The sequence below is a fragment of the Nyctereutes procyonoides genome, unplaced genomic scaffold (assembly GCF_905146905.1).
Source record: "Nyctereutes procyonoides isolate TBG_1078 unplaced genomic scaffold, NYPRO_anot_genome, whole genome shotgun sequence".
NCBI classification, from domain to species: domain Eukaryota; kingdom Metazoa; phylum Chordata; class Mammalia; order Carnivora; family Canidae; genus Nyctereutes; species Nyctereutes procyonoides.
In genome coordinates, this window is record NW_026575146.1 from 24,239,329 (window position 1) to 24,258,021 (window position 18,693).

General features: G+C 43.9%; 1 protein-coding gene across 1 annotated transcript in view; it reads left to right on the forward strand.

Annotated features, from left to right (window-relative positions):
* Positions 1-319: 319 nt before the first annotated feature.
* SLC35F1 (solute carrier family 35 member F1) overlaps positions 320-18,693 on the forward strand; it is a 384,841-nt gene continuing 366,467 nt past the window's right edge. The window contains exon 1 of the mRNA XM_055309461.1: positions 320-492. Within this exon, the coding sequence (XP_055165436.1) occupies positions 320-492 (173 nt within the window). The remainder of the gene's footprint in view (positions 493-18,693) is intronic.

Consider the following 18,693-nt stretch of genomic DNA (forward strand, 5'->3'; position numbering starts at 1 on the left):
CGCGCCAGAACTTGGGGACGCGGCTCGGGAGGAGCCGGGGCGGCGGCGGCCGAGACAGGGGCGCGCACCCGGACGGGAGCGGAGTGAGCGGCGGGCTGGGCGGCGGCGGCCGCAGCCGCAGCCGCAGCGGCGGGTCCCCGGCGCCCCCCCGCGCCCCCCAGCCTCGCCGCCTCGCAGGCAGCGCCGCCTCCCCGGGCCGCGGCCGCCCGGCCGGGTCCCCTGCGCGTTCCCGGGCCCCGAGCCGGCGCACGATGCGCCCGGCTGCGTTCTGATCGCCGCCGCCGCCGCCGCCGCCGCCGCCGCCGCCGCCTCCGCCGCGATGATCCCCGCCGAGCCGCCGCCGCAGCCGCTGCCGCCGCCGCCGCCGGCCCCGCCGAACCATGTGGTGAGCACCATCGAGAACCTGCCGGCCGAGGGCGGCGGCGGCGGCGGCAGCCTGTCCGCCTCCTCCCGGGCCGGCGTCCGCCAGAGGATCCGCAAAGTGCTGAACAGGTGCGCGGGGGCGCGGGGCGCGGGGCGCGGGGCGCGGGCTGGGGCTCCCCCTCCCGGGCCCCCGAGGCCCCTCGGGACGGAGTCGCAGGGCACCCGGCGACGGTGCGCCCGGAGCCCGCGGGGAGGCCGTGGCAGCTCGTCCCGGAGCGGAGCGCGGAGCCCTGGGGCGCGCGGGCGGCCGGCGCCGGCGGGTCCGGGGCGGGAGTTCGCCGAGAGGCGGGTCCGCACTCGCGCCGCGTCCCCGCGCGTGCACATCCCGTTCCCCGCTCGGCCCCGGCTCCGCGCCCCGGGGACCGCGGAGGGCGGGAGGGATGCAGGGAGGGAGGGAGGGATGGAGGGACCCCCCCCCAGGGGGCCCCGGCCCGAGGTCTCCAGCCTCCACGCGGGGGCACGGGGTCGCGGCGGCGGCCGGGCGGGCAGGGCGGGGGCCCCGCTGCTCGCCGTCCGACGCTCCAGTGGCCGCTCGCCCGCGCGCACGCGGGGACCCGGGAGCGCGGAGCTGGAGGCCGGGGGCACCCAGGCGGGGCGCGAGGAGCCTGCGAGGAAGGTGCGCGCGGGGGCGGCCCGGAGCCCGGGGAGGCGAGCGCAGACCGCGCTGGGCCCTGCGCAGTGGACGCACCAAGGACGAGGCGTTTTAGGAGGGGAACCCGGGTTGACGCGTAGACGCGGGCCCTGGCGCAACTGTTGGGTGAAAGGCACTTTTTCTACTTAAGTAACTTGAAATGGTCGAAGAGCTGACGCTTAAAAAAAAAAGAAAAGAAAAGAAAAGAAAAGAAAAATCGGGTAATTGGTTTTGCGTGTTTTTATTCGAGTGCGTGTGTGCCTTCTGGATGCATCCGTGCGGGGGACTCTTAAGGTCGCCCTGGTCATACAGGTTTCCGCGCGGCGGTGCTCTGCGTAGCCGAGTCCCCCGCGGGGCTCTGCATAGGACTCCGCGGGGCTGCAAGCTGTAGTGGGAGCAAAAAATATGTACAGAAGTGGAAGCTTGGAGCATGGTTTAAATCAGGTATAACAAATCCCAAACCATTCGAGTCGCCTAGTGAAGACTTGACCTGTATGTGAGCTTTCAGTAGGTTTCCATGTACTAGGACACCACCAGAAATTCACGTTGGAGGAGATTATGAGTTGGTAATAGGAAGTCAAGCCTCTACTTTCCCTCCAAGTTGTAGGTTAGGACAACACCTTCCAGAATATTACACTTTAAAAGAGACCAGAGTAAATCAAGAAGATGCTGGCTTGGTACATAGTATGTGGGTTTCCTAGTCCTCATGAACACCTCTGGGTGGTGTTTTTTTTTTTTTTTTTTTTGAATTGTAAATATCTTGGCATTGGATGTTTAGATTTTTAAGCAGAGTATGTTAAATATCACTGTCCGTCATCAAACTGAAAGGAAAAAAAAACCTGGTGCAAGCGTTCATTTTTATAAGTTATTCTTGATTCCGTGCAGATTGTTTCTTGGTATTTAATGAGTCTTAGAGTCCGGAATAAAAAGATCACCGAGGAGACTTGGTTGTCATCATCTCTCAGCAGCCAGTAACTAGCCACGTGGCTCCCGGGCAGAGCTGAGGCATCTCCCTGGGTCTCGGTTTCTGCATTTGTAAAATGTGTTTTATAATACCTGTCTTCCTGCTCTTGTCATGAGATAATACTAAAGAAAATACTTGGGCGAGTATAAAGCTCTGCATGAATTCATGCATTCAGTGGATTTTTGTTGCCTGAGGTGGGTCTGTGGGAGCATCGCAAGCAAATGAAGTCCTAGTACATCAAGAGTAGAACTTTGTGTTTTACTAAGCCTTCAGTGATCTGCGTGACATGAGCTGTACTAGTCCCAATTTATAGAGGAAGACTTTAGATGGAAAGATTGGGTCAATGACATGTCATCACAGGTGCATCTGTGAATGGGAACCTACCTAGGGTAGTAGCCTTCCCACTTCAACTAAAACGTTTAGTTGTCTTTCAGAATTCTTGAGAATGTTCAACATAGTATTTTGTATTGAGTTAATGGTCTTTCCTTATCCTTCAAGGGAGAGAAGAAAAGATTTCTTTTTTTATATAAATTTTTATTTATTTATGATAGTCACACACACACACACACACACACACACAGAGGGGGGGGCAGAGACACAGGCAGAGGGAGAAGCAGGCTCCATGCACCGGGAGCCCGACGTGGGATTCCATCCCAGGTCTCCAGGATCACGCCCTGGGCCAAAGGCAGGCGCCAAACCGCTGTGTCACCCAGGGATCATGAAAAGATTTCTTTTGAGAGGGAGCATCTTTGGTACGGAGACTGAAAAAAAGATTAAATATAGAAATCTCAATGGAATAATTTCATTAGCATGCTGATGAGGTTGGCTTCTGCGCCTTGATTATGTCAACAGGAGGCCATTGGTAGTGGCTGCTGAGTGACTGGGCTCTACAAGCAACAGTGTGGGAGGAAACTGGAATTTTGGAGATCTTGTGCCAGCATTTAGCTGTGGCTCCCCTCTAGTTTGAACCCTCCAAGTATGATGGATCTAGCCAGTAATAGTTATCAGGCTGGGCCACTGGGGCCAAATCATAAGCATTGTCCATTTTCTCAAAACTTATGATCGTTTTTATCACCTTTCTTTTTCTTCTTCTTTTACTCTTCATTTTTCCTTAATATTTCTGTAGCCTTTACCTGCACTGCCCTATCAACTTACTGTCCTCTGGGTTTCAGCTGCTTTTTTTCATTTGCTTCTGGCATGCAGCAAGTCAGCTGTTAGCAGAAAGTGAGGTTGCAAATCTGGAAGTTTAGAGCCAATATAAAAAAATATCCCTCCAACTTTTGGCATGCAGATTTATGGTTGGCAGCATTCTATTGCTGTGAGCTGGCCAGTAGTCTCTTCAGTGACAGAATGGGACATTGCACCACTGTGAGTTAGCTCTTAGCATCCCATTGGGCCAAAGGGGCAGTGCTGACAGTCTGAGGATGGTGCAGTGAGATGGAGATCATTAGTTAGACTATGAGCAACGTAAGCCCCATGATTTGCTTGCCACTGGTGGCAGTCTGTAACAATAGCTGCCTGCCAACCCAGAGGAAGAAATGCAAACACATATGCTATCTATATCTACCCAGGGATAGGTAAAAAGAAAAGTACTGATTAATAATTAATTGTAGGAACTTATTCTCAAGAAGCGTAGAATGAAAATGTAGTGTTACCTTAGTGTAATCCGCCTGACGTTGTCCTGCATCATTTTACTTTCCTCAGTATAGCTCCTCAGCATCCCCCCCCCAATTTTTATAAGCTTGTAGAATTGGATTGCTGCATTTTGTACATGACAATTGGGCATCTCATTGATAACTCACTTTCTGTAAAGCAATTAGATTAGGATCTAATAGTATCTAAGATTTTGATGAAAAAGGAGGTGCCAGGTAATTTTTAAAAATCAGTTAATGGGATGTGTCACATTCTTCTCCCTGTGGTATTCAAAATTGTTTTGGCAGTAGGACACAGGAAATCCAAGATGATTCCAATGCTGAGATAATTGTTATTTCTTTCATTCTCAAGGGTTTAGAATAATGTATCAGTTCAAGCAAGGAAAACATATGGCAAATTCTTCCTCATTTATTTCTTAGCAGGGAATAATATTTATTACCCTGTCATGGGCAAGCAGTATATGACAAAAAAGAAAGCACCTCAAGGGCAACAGTTGATGACACTTTCACAAGAACTGCTGAATCCTGGTAGATTTCTTAGAAAGATAGAGGAGTAGACACTAGTCTATAGAGTAGCCAGAGATTTACTCTTCTAAAATGATCACTTAATGAAATGTTTGTGAAAAACAAGTAGTTGCTTCTTTTGTGTTTTGCATGTGTATGGTTTTATTTATCTTTTCCCAGTTGAATATTCTTTTCAGCTCTTAACAAAAATGACTGTGAATTTCTAGTTTTGACCCACTTTCTTCCCCACAAGACATTCATTGTGTTGTCTCAAGTTACAAAGGGGTTTCTGCCTTTTCGAGTCTTGTAGTAGGGATATCTAATCACTAAAATGGATCCACTAGTGTGACGCTGGGTCATCCATTCGTTTGATTTGGAACCAATTTCCAATTTACGTTTTGATTCATTTTATTAATTTTAAAACGTCTGAAGAATTTTCGAATTGAAAACCAAGAAACATTAAGGAGGATACATAGAGAGTTGGTAGCAAGCCTAAATAAAATCAACATGGGAAGTTACCTCTGTAAGATAGGACAATATGTGCATATCACATATATCGTGAGTCATTAAATAAGGTGGACAGAATATGGTAAACTAACAGAATGGCTGCCAAGGAACAGGATGATGCTTGAACTAAGTAATAGGTACAGTTGATGAAGACATAATTTAGATGATCCTTTATCAAGTCAGAAAGCTCTTGTTGAAAAATTGATAGGCTCTTAAGCTGCTGCTTCTAACAGATGTCAAAACAAAAGGGAAGACCAACTAGTAATGAGTATAACTGATACACAATATTCCAAATGGAACCGGGTGGTGTGATCAAAAACAGACATTTCTAAGATCAGTAGTAAACAAAAGATGTCGAAGGATGCATTTATTTTTAACCAGAGGACAAAATTATGAAAATAAAAGATCATCCCGTATGCTTATTTTTTATACAGAGGGCTTGGAGAAATGAGCATTTATATTAAAGGAATATTTGGTTTATGTGGGATAGAGATGATACATTTCCAAGTAATGTGTAAGAAAATGGACGTCTCTTTGCATAATTTTCCTTTCAAGATCTTCAACGTCTCAGGGTCATCATAATAGAAGTCTATTTTTACCAAACACTGCTGTAGATGCAGATGATATAGGAAATTGAGTTGGCTGCTCATATAGTTCTAAGGTTATCTAATGCAAGAGCTGATTTATTATTTAATTGCCATTTCTCATAAAAGTAGAATGCAGAATGTGAGAATACCACCACCGGGTTTTAGCTTAGCTTTCTCATTTGTTTGAGTTCAGGCCAGTGAGCATTCACTGTACATTTTTCAAGCACATTAATTCTTGATTATGTTTCTAAAAAAAAGTATTCTTAGGAAGTTAAACTCCAGTAGCCACGTGGAGAAATACCTCACAAATATTTTGCCTATTTCTTGACTGAGGCGCAAACACATAGAAGTATACATTCGTTTATTCTTATCTTTAATGGCCAAACCACATGACATGAAATTTACCATCTTAACCATTTTTATGTGTACAACAGTAGTGTTATTTGTATGCACATTGTCATGCAGCAGACATCTAGAATCTTATCATCTTGAAACTGAAACTGAATCCATTAAACACCCCTTTTTCCCTTCCACACTGACCCTGGCAACCACCTTAATACTTTTTGTTTCTAAGAGTTTGACTGTTTTGGATGCCTCATATAAATGGAATCATGTAGTATTTGTCTTTTTATGACAGGCTTGATTCACTTAACATAATGTCTTCAAGGTTCATCCACGTTGTACCACCGTGTGAGAGGATTTCTTACCTTTTTTAGTCTGAATAATATTCCACCGTATGTATATACCACATTTACTTTATCCATGTATCCGTTGATGGACATTTAGCTTGCTTCCATCCCATGGCAGTTGTGAATAAAGCTGCAATGAACATGAGTGTGAAAATGTATCTTCAAGATCCTCTTTTCAATTTTTTGGGATATGTACCCAGAAGTGGGATTGCTGGATCGTATGGTGATTCTATTTTTATTTCTTGGAGTTTTTCATAGCAGTGGCACCATTTCATAGCAGTGGCACCACTTTACATTCTCACAGTGCATAAGAGTCCCAATTTCTCCACATACTTGCCAATATTTGTTACTTTGTGTGTGTGTGTGTGTGTGTTTTGATATTGGCCATCCTAATGGTTGTGAAATAATGTCTCATCGTGGTTCTGATTTACGTTTCCCTAATGATTAATGATATTGAGCAGCTTTTCTTATGCTTTTTGGCCATTTGTATGTCTTCTTTGTAGAAATGTTGATTTAAGTCCTTTGCTTATTTTTAAATTGGATTATTTGTTTTTTTTTTTTTTGTTTTTAGTTGTTGAGTTGTAGGAGTTCTTTATATATTCTGGATATTAACCCCTTATTAGATATATGATTTACCAATATTTTCTTCCATTCCATTGACTGCTTTTATACCCAGTTGATGTTTCTGTGCTTATTTGTTCTTAATCTCTTACTGAGTGTTGAGCCCCCTTCTGGAGGACACATACATGACAAAATATTATTCTTAGCCTGAGGGACCTCAGAATCTAACTGGGTAACATGACATGTGTTCTGCTACTGAGAGTTAATCATTATAATCTATAACCTGAATTTTTATGAGTAATGTCTAATTATATGTTTCCAGATGCCTAGATACTAAAGTCCTATAAATAAATTGTTCACTCTGCAATCCATGCTGAACTTCTCATTCTATCATTTTGACCTTATACAGGGACTACTTGAATGCACAATAGTTAGGAAGAAATTTCATAGGAAATGCCAAGGAAAACAATAAAAATAAATATGTTTTAGAAGATATTTTCATAGAAAAATGTCATGCTCCAGTCAATGGCAATAAATGTAATTTGTTTAAGAATACTCATTAAAATTTTTTTTAAAATTTTATTTATTTATGATAGTCACAGAGAGAGACAGAGAGGCAGAGACACAGGCAGAGGGAGAAGCAGGCTCCATGCACTGGGAGCCCGATGTGGGATTCGATCCCGGGTCTCCAGGATCGCGCCCTGGGCCAAAGGCAGGCGCCAAACTGCTGCGCCACCCAGGGATCCCTCATTAAAATTTTTTAAATATTGTTTTCTACTGGATTTAAATTCTAAACTTTCTCTAATGATAATTTATGTATATGACTCTGTGATGCTTGAAAAAGTGCCATTTTGCAAGTTCTGATATTATGTACCACCAATTCTTGCCATTTTAAACAAATTAATTAGGGAAACCTACTATGAACTGAATAAACATGGGATTTTACAAAAACCACATCAATCTAATTATGTCCATGTTTAGAGTTACAGGGCTACAATTCCTAAATCATCCCTGATTTTGAGCTAGTGAAAGTACTGATCTATTGTATAAGACAAATACTTTACTGATTTCTCATTCATTCATTCATTTATTCAATGAATATTTATTGAGTTCTTCCTATAAGTTGGGCACTGCAGGATCAAGGTAGTGAACCAGATAGGTATGGGCTGAAGAGGACTCTTGGGTACCATTGGTAGAGTTTCTAACTGTTATTACCCTTTCAAGATAATTTATCAAGGGAACAACTTAAGTAAAGTAGAAATAACAGTAACATACATCACCTATCAAAAATGATTAGATTTTCAAGCTGATCTAACAGAGGTGTACAAAAAAACCCCCATAATTTAGCTGTTTCACCTCTAGGCAGACTACTCAAGAGGAAGACTGAACCCATAATAAAATTACTTGAAGTGTACACAGAGTCCAGAGGTCGATCTTTCTTGATGAATACAATACAATTTGTTTCATCTAAGACTTTAAAAAAATCAGGAATAGCCATTAATGTTTATCAACCTTAAGAATGTTAGGGGGAAAAGGAGAATAGATTTGAATTTCATTCTGCCATTACAAGATGAGCCTATCAAAGGTCAATACCATATAAATCAGGAAAATAGAATTTCCTAAAAATAAGCAAACAAACAAAAAAAGAAAAGAGAGTTTTCTGACAATATTAACATTCTGACAGATGCATACTCAGGTTTGAGGGACCTTGGATACATGTTCATGTGTTGCAGGTAAGAGAGATTTAAAATATGACAACAGCATGAGGATGAGTTAGTGGAAGGACTGCATGCTTTCTTATATAATTTGATACAATCTATTGAGAGTATTTCAGTTAAAATCAGCATGTAGACAATGGATCAAATTCTTAAATTTTACATTATAAAGTATACATTTTTATATTATAAAATTTATATCACATTATTCTTATAATAATAAAAGTAGTTATATTATCATCCTGTTAGAGAGAGAGAGAAAAACCAATTTTTGTGGTCATATAGTTTAGTGCTTTTATAGGACTACAGAGGACAGAGAGCCCACACTAGACTGGAAACAGGGTGGGAAGGTTCAGGGATGGCATTTGCCTTTGGCATTGAGAGATAATGTCTTCTTGGGGCTGCTATAACAAGATACCATAGATTAGGTGGCTTAAACAATAGTCTTTTATGCCTCACAGTTCTGGAGGCTGAGAAGTCTGAGATCAGAGTGTCAGCCGATTTAGTGTCTGGGGGTGACCTTCTTGACCTGCAGACAGCTGTCTTCTCATATCTTTGATTTGTAGAGCAAGAGAGCAATCCCTCTCCTGTGTCTTTTTATAAGGGCACTAATTCCATCATGGGGGCTCCACCTTTGTACTTCATCTAAATCCAATTACCTTCTGAAGGGCCCACCTCCAAATACCATCACATTGGGAATTTGGGCTTCAATTCATGAACTTTAAGGGGACATAAACTTTCAATACATAACAGATGGATAGGAAAGAACCATGTGGAAGAAGAGGGGTAGTAGAAGGGATGAAACCAAATATGGGGTGAGATAGTAAGTGTCCAGTTTGACAATATTATGTGGGGGTAAAGAAGGTCTAGAGTGAAGTAAGGTTGGAATGGTAGGATGGAGTCAGACAACGGGCACCCTTAGGTGCTCTGATAAGGAGTTAGACTTCACTCTGTGGATTATTACCATTGCAGGTTATTGAGTAGAGAAAGGACATGATCAGAGATGTGCCTAAACATGGTATTCTGAACCCAGTCTGTAGGACCGATGAAGAGGGGAGGGGTTGGGTATGGGGGACAAGTTATGAGCTACCATAGCCATTTAGGGGCAAGGAGAAAAGAGTCTAAATGGGATGGAGGCAGGGAGAAGGAAGTTCTGTGGTTTGGACAGAATCTGGTCCAAGAACAGGAAAAGGAAGATTAGATTATTTTGGAGAAAGTACCCAACAGTGTCTGCAACATTGTGGTTATTTAGTATTTGTTTTATGAAAGGTTATTTAAAAGTTGCCTCAAGGAAGGGATCTGCTCATCAGGGCAGAAGAGACACAAGGTGTTGCGTGAACTAGACACACAGCCAGGAGGACAGCAGCCAGCTACTCAGACTGTGGTCCCAGGACCTGCGCCGATTCAGAAACTGTGTAACCAGAATGCAGACATGAACATGAAATCGAGAGTGAGCATTTGGAAATATTCATAGATATGTGACAGAACTTTTATGTCTTTCCTTGTAATATTAAAAATGGGGTTATGTATTCTGATAAGTTTTTGGTTTTTGCCATTTTATTTTTCCAGCAGTTGGTTTTTAAAATTGCATTTTACAAAAGTATTACCTGCAAGGAATTGAAAGAAGCAACTGATACCTTATGGTAGAAAGTTTGAGAGGCACTGGTCCCATCCCAATATCCAAGAGGGGACAACAGTGAGTCTGGATTCAACAGTGAGTCTGGAAGTGTATCTGATCATGGAGAAGGGGTTCCTCATAGTGGTGGCATTAGGCTGGTGCTGGTCATGGCCTTGGAAATCTGGTGATGTGGAGACACTGATAAGAGCTACATTAAGTATCAAGGGCTTAACCCAAACAGCCTGGGTTGAGGCTCCCACCTTAAATGCTGGGCAGGATAACTTTTTAAAGTGACGGGTGGTACAGCACAGCATCCCAGAATGGGGTATGAGTGGAGATGCTACTTTTCAGGGATCACAAAGTGAAAAAGAGCATATTCTAGGTCTAAGTAACAGAAGGGAGGGTAGCTAGCCTGAGTGGCAGAGCCACTGGTAGGGCTTCCCTTCAAGCTCTGAGGAGCACAGACTAGGAGCTGTGCCACCATTCAACAAATAATTACCGAGCCAGGTAAGAGGCATCATGTGGATAATCGGGATACTGCAGGGAGCAAGACATAAGAGACCTTCACTCTCCTGGTGACAACATTGGAGTTGGGGCAGGCAATGAACAAATACTAAGAAAGATATCCAGTTGTGCTAGATACCACACAGAGGATTAAAGTGGAGGGAGGTGACAGAGAGCCAGTGGGTGGTGCTTTAACTTGAGGGATCAGAAAAGGCCTCTCTCTCTCTCTCTGGTGACATTGAAGCTAAGATCAGAATGGCCAGGAGGAACTGGCCACACGAAGGTTACTCCAGGCAGAGTTGCTAAGATGAGACAAGCAGGAATAATGTGCTGAAAGAGAGGAAGACAGGGGTGCAGGATGGCAGTGAGCAGAGGAGGGGAAGAGCTTCTGGGGAACGGACTCATAAGATCTTTTAGGGCCTCAGGGGTCAGGAGATGAGCTTGGGCTGTATTCTAAGTGGTATGGGGGAGCAACTGGATGGTATTCAGTGAAAGAGTAGTCTGGTTAATGTTTTAAAGACCAGCTAGAATGGATTGTGGGAGAGGTGAGTGGTTCCTGGAGGAAAGGGATGTTGGAGGCTGGACCAGAGGGTAGCAATGGCGGTAGAGAGAAACAATTGTGTCTTGGAGTGACCTGCGTTGGGAGATGGAGTCATGTGACTAGATGAGTGACTTGATGAGGCTGCACAGGGAAAAGCAAAGAAAAATTCTAGCTTGGGCAGCTTGAGAAACCAGGTGAGTGAAGGTGCTACTGCCATGGTCTAAGATGGGAAAGACAGGGGGAGTAACAAATATGGGAGAAAGTCAGGAATTGACTTCCAGCAAGTTCAGTTAGAAACGTTTAGCGGAAATGTGCAGTGACAGCTAGAGTCTAGGATTCTGGGGAGAATGCAGGGGCTGGGAATTTGCATTTGGGAGTCACAAGGGTGGTCCCGGATGAGATCATCTGGAGACAAAGTGTAGAGAGAGGACAAGAAGGAGCCCACGGTCAAACTGGGCAGCGCATCAGCCTCTGAGTCAGAGGAGGAGGACCCAGCAAAGGAACTGGAGGAGGAGTGGTCTGAAGTAGGCGAGAAAACAGGAGAGTGTAGTGTTCGGAAGCCTAAGGGAAGGAAGGAGGGAGGGAGGAAATAAGTGGTGCCCTGTGCTGAGGTAATTAAGGGAAGGACAGAGAAATGGGCAGCGAGTGGCTCAGCAATGTGGAAACCTTGGGGGCCGTGAAAGGCGGAGGTTCAGAGTGGAGGTGCACAGGGAAGCCTGGATGGAATGGCTGGTGAGGGAAAGTGAGGTGAGGGCTACAGAACATAACTTTTGGGAAGTTTTGCCCTAATGAGGGGCAAACGGAGAGTCTCTTAATAGAGGAGATAACACAAAAGGTCTGTGCGCTGATGGGAAAGATATGGTGTTAAGGGAAAATTGCATATGAGGGAAGGAGGGGGAACGCCTTGAGAAGGCTAAGATGGCGGGATCCAAGGGGGAGAGGTTGGCCTTGGAGAGGACCAGGACACTGTCCATGATACGAGAGCGGAGCGGTGCACTGTCCATGCACCTGTGGGCATGAAGGAAGGAGATTTGGTAGGTTTGGTGATGGGAATAGAAGTCAGTTCCTGGCTGGCTGCTTCGCTTTCTCTGAGAGCTCTGAGGCAAGGATGTCCATTGAGAAGGGAGGAGCTGGGTGCGGGGGAGGCCTGCAGGGCATTTGTGCAGGCGGAAACGGGCAGCAGTCATTTTGAAGGGTCAGAAAGGGAATATATGAAAGGAGGATAGTAGGATTGAGGGGCAGCGCTGTGTGCTTGATGTTTGTGGAAGGGATGAGGTGGGGGGTGTGATGGGCAAAAAGAAGTCTGCCTTGGGTAGGGTGGACTCAGAGACGGATCTGGGCCCGGGTGACGTGGCCGGCAACAACCATCTGTGAGTTCAGCTTTGAAGAAGTCCGGATATTGGTACGGGACATATTTGGGGGAGCTCAGTAGGATTTGGGTCCTGATTACATTGGGTAATAAGGTGGGAGAGACAGAAGAGGGGATTAAAAGTCACTCAGAGATTTTTGTGTCTGGACCACTGGCGTGATGGTGTCCCCTTCAGAATGTGACTGATACATGCTCCGTCTGAGGCAACTGACGTAAGTTTGGGGCCTCAACTTCCTCACTTGGAAACTAGTTAAAATAATCCTAGGCCTTCGTTTCCCGTTGCATTTTGGGGGGGATTTTTAAATGAAGTAACATCCGGGCTGCGGGCTCGGAATGCTGGCCGGGCGCCACGCCGTGGTCTATCCTGGTCACAGAATCCAAAGGCGAGCCGGCTTTCCAGGGCTCGGCCGTCGTCAGGCGGGTGATGGATGCTGCCCGCCGCCTCCCGCGTGTGAGGACCGGAGCGCAGGCCGCGCGGGCCCTGCTGGATTTCCTCCTGAGCCTTGTCAGTCAGAATCTGAAGGGGAAGCCACCCATCTGTGAACAAAGCACAAGTCTGTGTACTTCAATGGGTACTCTTTGTTGAAAGCTAGATATAATTTAAAAAAAAATTTTTTTTTGTTCTGTTTTAAGAAAGCCTCTTCTTGGGAAGACCGACTTGGCAGGCGGCGCCTGTCCCGCTGTCTGGCCGCGCCTCTCAGAGTGAGAGTGCTCCGGAGGTACCTGTGGTTTGTGAAGGAGCTTGACAGGCTCCGGGAAGGGGTTAGTGCCTCTTGAACTGGGGAGGTTTCTAAATGAGCGTGGGCCTAAAAGGCTCCATAGAGGCCCTCAGGGGACAGACAGAGCGGCTCTGAGGGAAGGGACAGAGCAGCTTTAATGTGCTAATGAGGGGAAGCCCAGATGCCAGCGGGATCAGAGGAGCTCTTTGTGACACTGGGTTCCCGGGGATGGCTGGAGTCTCTGTCCCTATCTGTATCCTGCTGTAGGCAGGAGAAACACTGCGCTCTCAGAGAGGGCCCTTTCCTCAACAGATAGCCTCACAGGCGGCTCTGAAGGCCGGTGGGTGGTGAGGGGCTTCGGAAGATCCCAGGGTCAGGTGACTGCTTGCAAACAGGGAGGCTGTGAGGTGGGGGCAGGTGTGTGTGGGAGGACAGAGGAAGAGGGGTGGAGGGGTGCGGGGGAGGGGGATCTGTTCTGGACGGTGTGTGTCCTCACAGAGAGCTAGGAGGGATCCTTGCAGCTCCCCAAAATTAACTGTTGCCCCTCCAGGACTGCCAGGCTTGGCCAGTGGGATTCAAGCCGGTCTGATAGGAGGGGATCCGTCTTTGAAAATAGCGCAAGGCGGTTTTGAGCTAGTTATGGAGCAAACCCACCAAACACAAGCTACCACCAGCACCCAGTGAGCGCTGGAGTGAAATTCGTGGTCTGGTGACTTCATTCAGTGGTTGCTCTGGAATTGCTGGTGGAGAGGGTTGGGAGGCAGGGTCAGGGGACTCGTCTTGAAGCTGACTTTGCAGAGCAAGAACACAATAATTATTAAGATTGTGTGTTTATCTGTAGAGACCCCAGCTGTTGATGGAGGGATTGGGTAACCAAAGCTCCCCCAGTCACCTCTTAAGGCTGCTTCTAGATCTCAGCATAATGTCTAGGGTGGTTAATGTCTGGCAAAATGAGTTCCCAGATAAGACAAACAAATGAAATGAAGATGGGATCAATCCATGGTATCCCGACCCTATCTTGGTCTCTTACTTTTCCTTTCTGAATCTTTCTGGGGTATATAAATATTGAACATAATATACTATGTATCATGCTCTGCAAGTAATGTATATTAGATATTATTTGCAATCAGTCATTGTCTATCCATCTGTCTCTGTCTTGCTCTGTTTTTTTTTATGATAACACACATACAAACCAATTGGTAGATGATCGTTTTCTATTGGAATAGTTTAAAAACAGTCCTCAGATATCCTTACCATGCCCCCTCCTTTTTTTTTGGCTGAGAGTTGGTTGAAGAAGATTTTGAGCCATACTGAATTGGTATCATCTAAGAAAATAAAAATATTCAGTGTGGAATTACCTATGAGCTAGCTGTATATGAAAAGGGTGAATGTGCCTATAGAACAGCCACCCCATAAGAATTCTTCCCCATGCATCCCACATTTCCCCTAGCCATGGATAGTTTTATTACCACATTCCGTGCTCCGGGTGATAATGAGTTGGGTGACTTTAAAAATTTACCTTTATCTCCCTACTGTGATTCTAATAGTTTGTGTGATTTGTGTCTTTCAGGCGAAATTCTTCTCCTCCTCCTCCTGCCCTCTTCCTCCTCCTTGTCCTTCCTTTTGAAAACAATCCTTTTTACCTTGATGCTTCCCATTTATTTCCTGGGCCTGATGGGATACATGCATTTTGGATTGACTTCCCTACTGAAAGCTGGGCGCTCTTGATCCTAAAGGAGTATATAGGCAGTGAGGTGCTTGCTTGCGCTGCTTTTAGAAGATTGATCATTTGTAACTCTAATGCTGATAAATGGACTCATTTATGTCCAATGCAAAGAGACCATAATTATTACCTCCCTAGCCTCAAAGTTAATTGCAACCTGAGAGTATGCCTTTGACTATGACAGAAGAAAAGCACCATTTAAAGCATTTATAGCAATGGGTATCAGATCACTCATTTTGGATATCAATTTGTCAAAAGTGGTGATTATATAAAGTATGCAAAAGGGAACGGACTGCTGTGCCAGGACTGCAGTTTGTTGGGCTATGGGTTGGTGAATTGAGATACAAGAAAAAACTCTTCTTCTTTTTTAAAGATTTCATTTATTATTTAAGAGAGAAAGAGATAGTGAGAGAGAGCACAAGCAGAGGGGAAAGGGAGCCTAACTGACTGAGCCACCTAGGCACCCCACAAAAAACTTTTCTTACCAGATTGTTATCTCCTGTTTCCCTTTGTCACAACCAGACAACAGTTCATTGGGTTTAAGAACCTGAGGGTTCTCCTCCTTTTTGGTTGCAACTGGGGAAGCAGATAAAGGGCCAGAGTCTACAGGGCACTCTTGCTAAAAAAGGAATTTCTTCAGGCTGATGCATTCTACCACAAACTCTTCCAAAAGGTGGTTGGGGAAGAAAGACATATACAAAGAACAAAAGATTTTTACAGTGAAATACATAAGGAAATAGAATGCTGGTGGTGGGGTGGAGGGTGAAGGGAAGGCTTGCAGAGAATTAGCCTTGCATTTCTAATACTGCTGTGCTATCTTAACCATTAAAGTAATTGGCTTCATGAGGCATAGAACGTTGATTCTGGCCTCTCTTAAGGAAATGCTAGCAAGTGAACAAGGGAAAAAAGGCACAGAAGACATGTGATGTATTAATGAATCAAAGACACCCTCATTCCATGTTAAATTCCTCATTTTGGTGAATCACTAACTTTCTCTGTGAAACTGTTTTGATCTTAGGAAATGAATAAAGCAAAGCAATGAATGATAGTGCCTGGCACAGAATAGGTACTCAATGGATTTTAGTTTTAGGTTTTTTTTTTTTATTATTGACCTATGGGATGGTAGGGGATATAGAAAAGGACAGAAAGATAATTTGAGTGATGCCAGAGTTAGGGAAGTACCGAGGTGTGCTGCTTAAGTCCTTCTCATACTTTAAAATTCAACACACATCTATCAGTGCTTTTCTCCTAAAATTTTTAATTCTATCTGCCAAGAAATTTCCTGTGTGGTAATCAGTTGTAAAATTAAAACATAAGTCACTTAAAGGTTGTTTTAAGCAACAGAGGTTAAGAAGAGGGCTAGTCAAAACAAAACAAAACAAAACAAAAAAACAAAAAAAAGGGCTAGTCTACTTCCTTTAGCATCTTAGTGTTCTGATCTTGAGGACCTTAGTTTCTTATCTGTTCACAAGTTCTGTTGAGGACTAAAAGAAATATATATATATATATATATATATATATATATATATATATTTATATAGACTCAGGGTAATTTGACAAGTTATCTGCACTAGAATAGAATGGAAATTAGCATAATATTTTTCCTAAAAGTTTCAGCTTAGTTGGCTTTTAAATTTCTGCTGTAGACACATAGATGTGACCCATTGAGGAGCAGGACAGTGCCAGAGGGTTCCTAACTGTAACAGCCTTTCCCCACCCCCTCTAGCCTTTGTTGCATCACTTTGTTGCATCTCGTATATATAACACTAATATATAATATATATTATTATTATATATAATAAATATATATAATATATTATATATAATATATAATATGTAATATATATTAGTATTATATATAAGACGTATATATATGAAGCACTTAGAACAGCATTTGACATATAGAAAGTCCTACTCAAACTTATTATTATTATCATCATCATCATCATACTGGCAGGTATAAAGCCTGGGGAAAAAAATAGCGAAGAACAAGAGCGATTGCCAAGGAAACTGCATGAGAGTAGAGCCCATGCCTGGCTGGTTTACTGCTTTCTGCCCAGTGCTCTGCAGAGCCCTTGAACATAATGGATGTTGGTAATACTTGTTTGATGAATTAATGGTGTACTTATAGTGGTCTGGGAAGGAACAGTAAGAAGGATATATGGTAGTTAGAAGTCCTAGCTCAAAGTAGGCTAGGAGAAAGGATAACAACATTTTTTATTCCCATCCCCAAATATTTTCCTAAATAACTTCTACCAGTCAGCAATTAATTTGAAATAGATTTCTTCTTCAGATACATCACCCTGGGAAAATTAAATAGGATTAGATTTATATCCTTTGGATGTCTGCTGTGGGGAAAGCATAGTCCTATGTGTGGTTAGGAGATGCAAACATGTAAGATTAGGTCTCTACTCTCAAGTATACTTTAATCTAGTTAATCAGTTATTATTTCAGTCAATCAATTAAGCTGCTTTCCTCTTAAGAGCTGAAATCAGTCAGAAGGAAGGATAGGATCATTACTTGAAGGTATCTTTGGAACGTGGGACATTGGGCATACAAGAAGGTCTGGTTGGATTTTTATAGTGTGGGAAGTTGTGCAACTAGAGAGCTATAAGCATTTTTAGTTGGAGGAGAAGAACCCACAAGCATTGGAGAGCACCAGCAATCAACTTTGCTGTTTTTGGAGTATGTCCAGGGCTCTCCACCAGTAGGGTCAAGCATCACCTCCCAGGTTTTCAAAGGCATACTGGTGAATAAATGTTGGAGAATGTATCTGTGCACCAGCTCTAAGAATGTTGACATGTCATTTGAAATCCGTGGTCACTAAATCCCTGTACAGCTCTTATGGTGTATGATGATACTTGACAGTAAAACCCAAAGACCTTCTGACAAATCAAACGAAATTTATTTTTAAAGCATATATGTAGTCTTTCTTCTTTGTGTGCTGGTACCTCCGAATAAAATGACAGGCCAGCCATTTTAGGAGTGGTTCATGTGTGCTTGTGTCCTGGGGGCAAAGAGCCCATATAGACAGTTTAGTTGAATTAGAGTTCCAACCAGAGAATGATTTGTTACCTCAGCATATTTAGATAAACCCTTCCTGCAAAGGTGGACTCAGGATAATTTGACAAGTTATCTGCACTTGAATAGAATGGAAATTAGCATATTTTTCCTAAAAGTGTCAGCTTAGTTGGCTTTTAAATTTCTGCTGTAGAACACACAGATATGACCCATTGAGGAGCAGGACAGTGCCAGAGGGTTACTAAGTGTAACAGCCTTTTTTCCCTCCTCTCTCCAGCCTTTGTTGCATCACTAAGGCGGGACGTTTTATTCACCGTGGAGGGATGAGACTTCTGCTTTATGACATTATCAAAGATCTGCGTACATAAAAAAGAGTAATGAAGTCATTTGGCTTGCATTCTTGCTGTCATTTGTATTGCCTCTGCACAGGGTTGAGTGAAGCAGTTTCTGTCGCTGCTGTAAGCAATAAGCCTCGAAATGTTAAATGCTGACTCAACATAAGCATGTCTGCAGAAGAAGATGATTAACTTGGAGAGAAGCTAGTGTCAGCAAGAAGAAATACAACCACACATTCAAAAGGGATATGGAGTATTTACATGTGACATCTTTGGGAGCAGTTGCAAATAGAAAGAGAAAAATATAGTGGTGTTAGATGCAAAGAAGTGTACTCCTTTGCTTCTATCCTTGGCAACAGAGACTTTTTCCTCCAAAGTGTCTTGTTGGTTCCATCACTAGTGCATCCATTTTGCCCCAGACGGTTCTTATAAGCCAATTAGTTTTTGATATTCATCTAGATTCTGGGGCTGGAAGATTGTTGTTTGTCTTGGAGCAGGCACAGGCCCAATCAGATTGAAGGGAAGCACTTACATTTGATGGTGGGGAAAGAGATTTTTCTTTCTCTGTTGGATGTGATCAAGAAAACATCCGTCTTGCTACTGGCTCTTACGGTCAGCCACCTTATGACC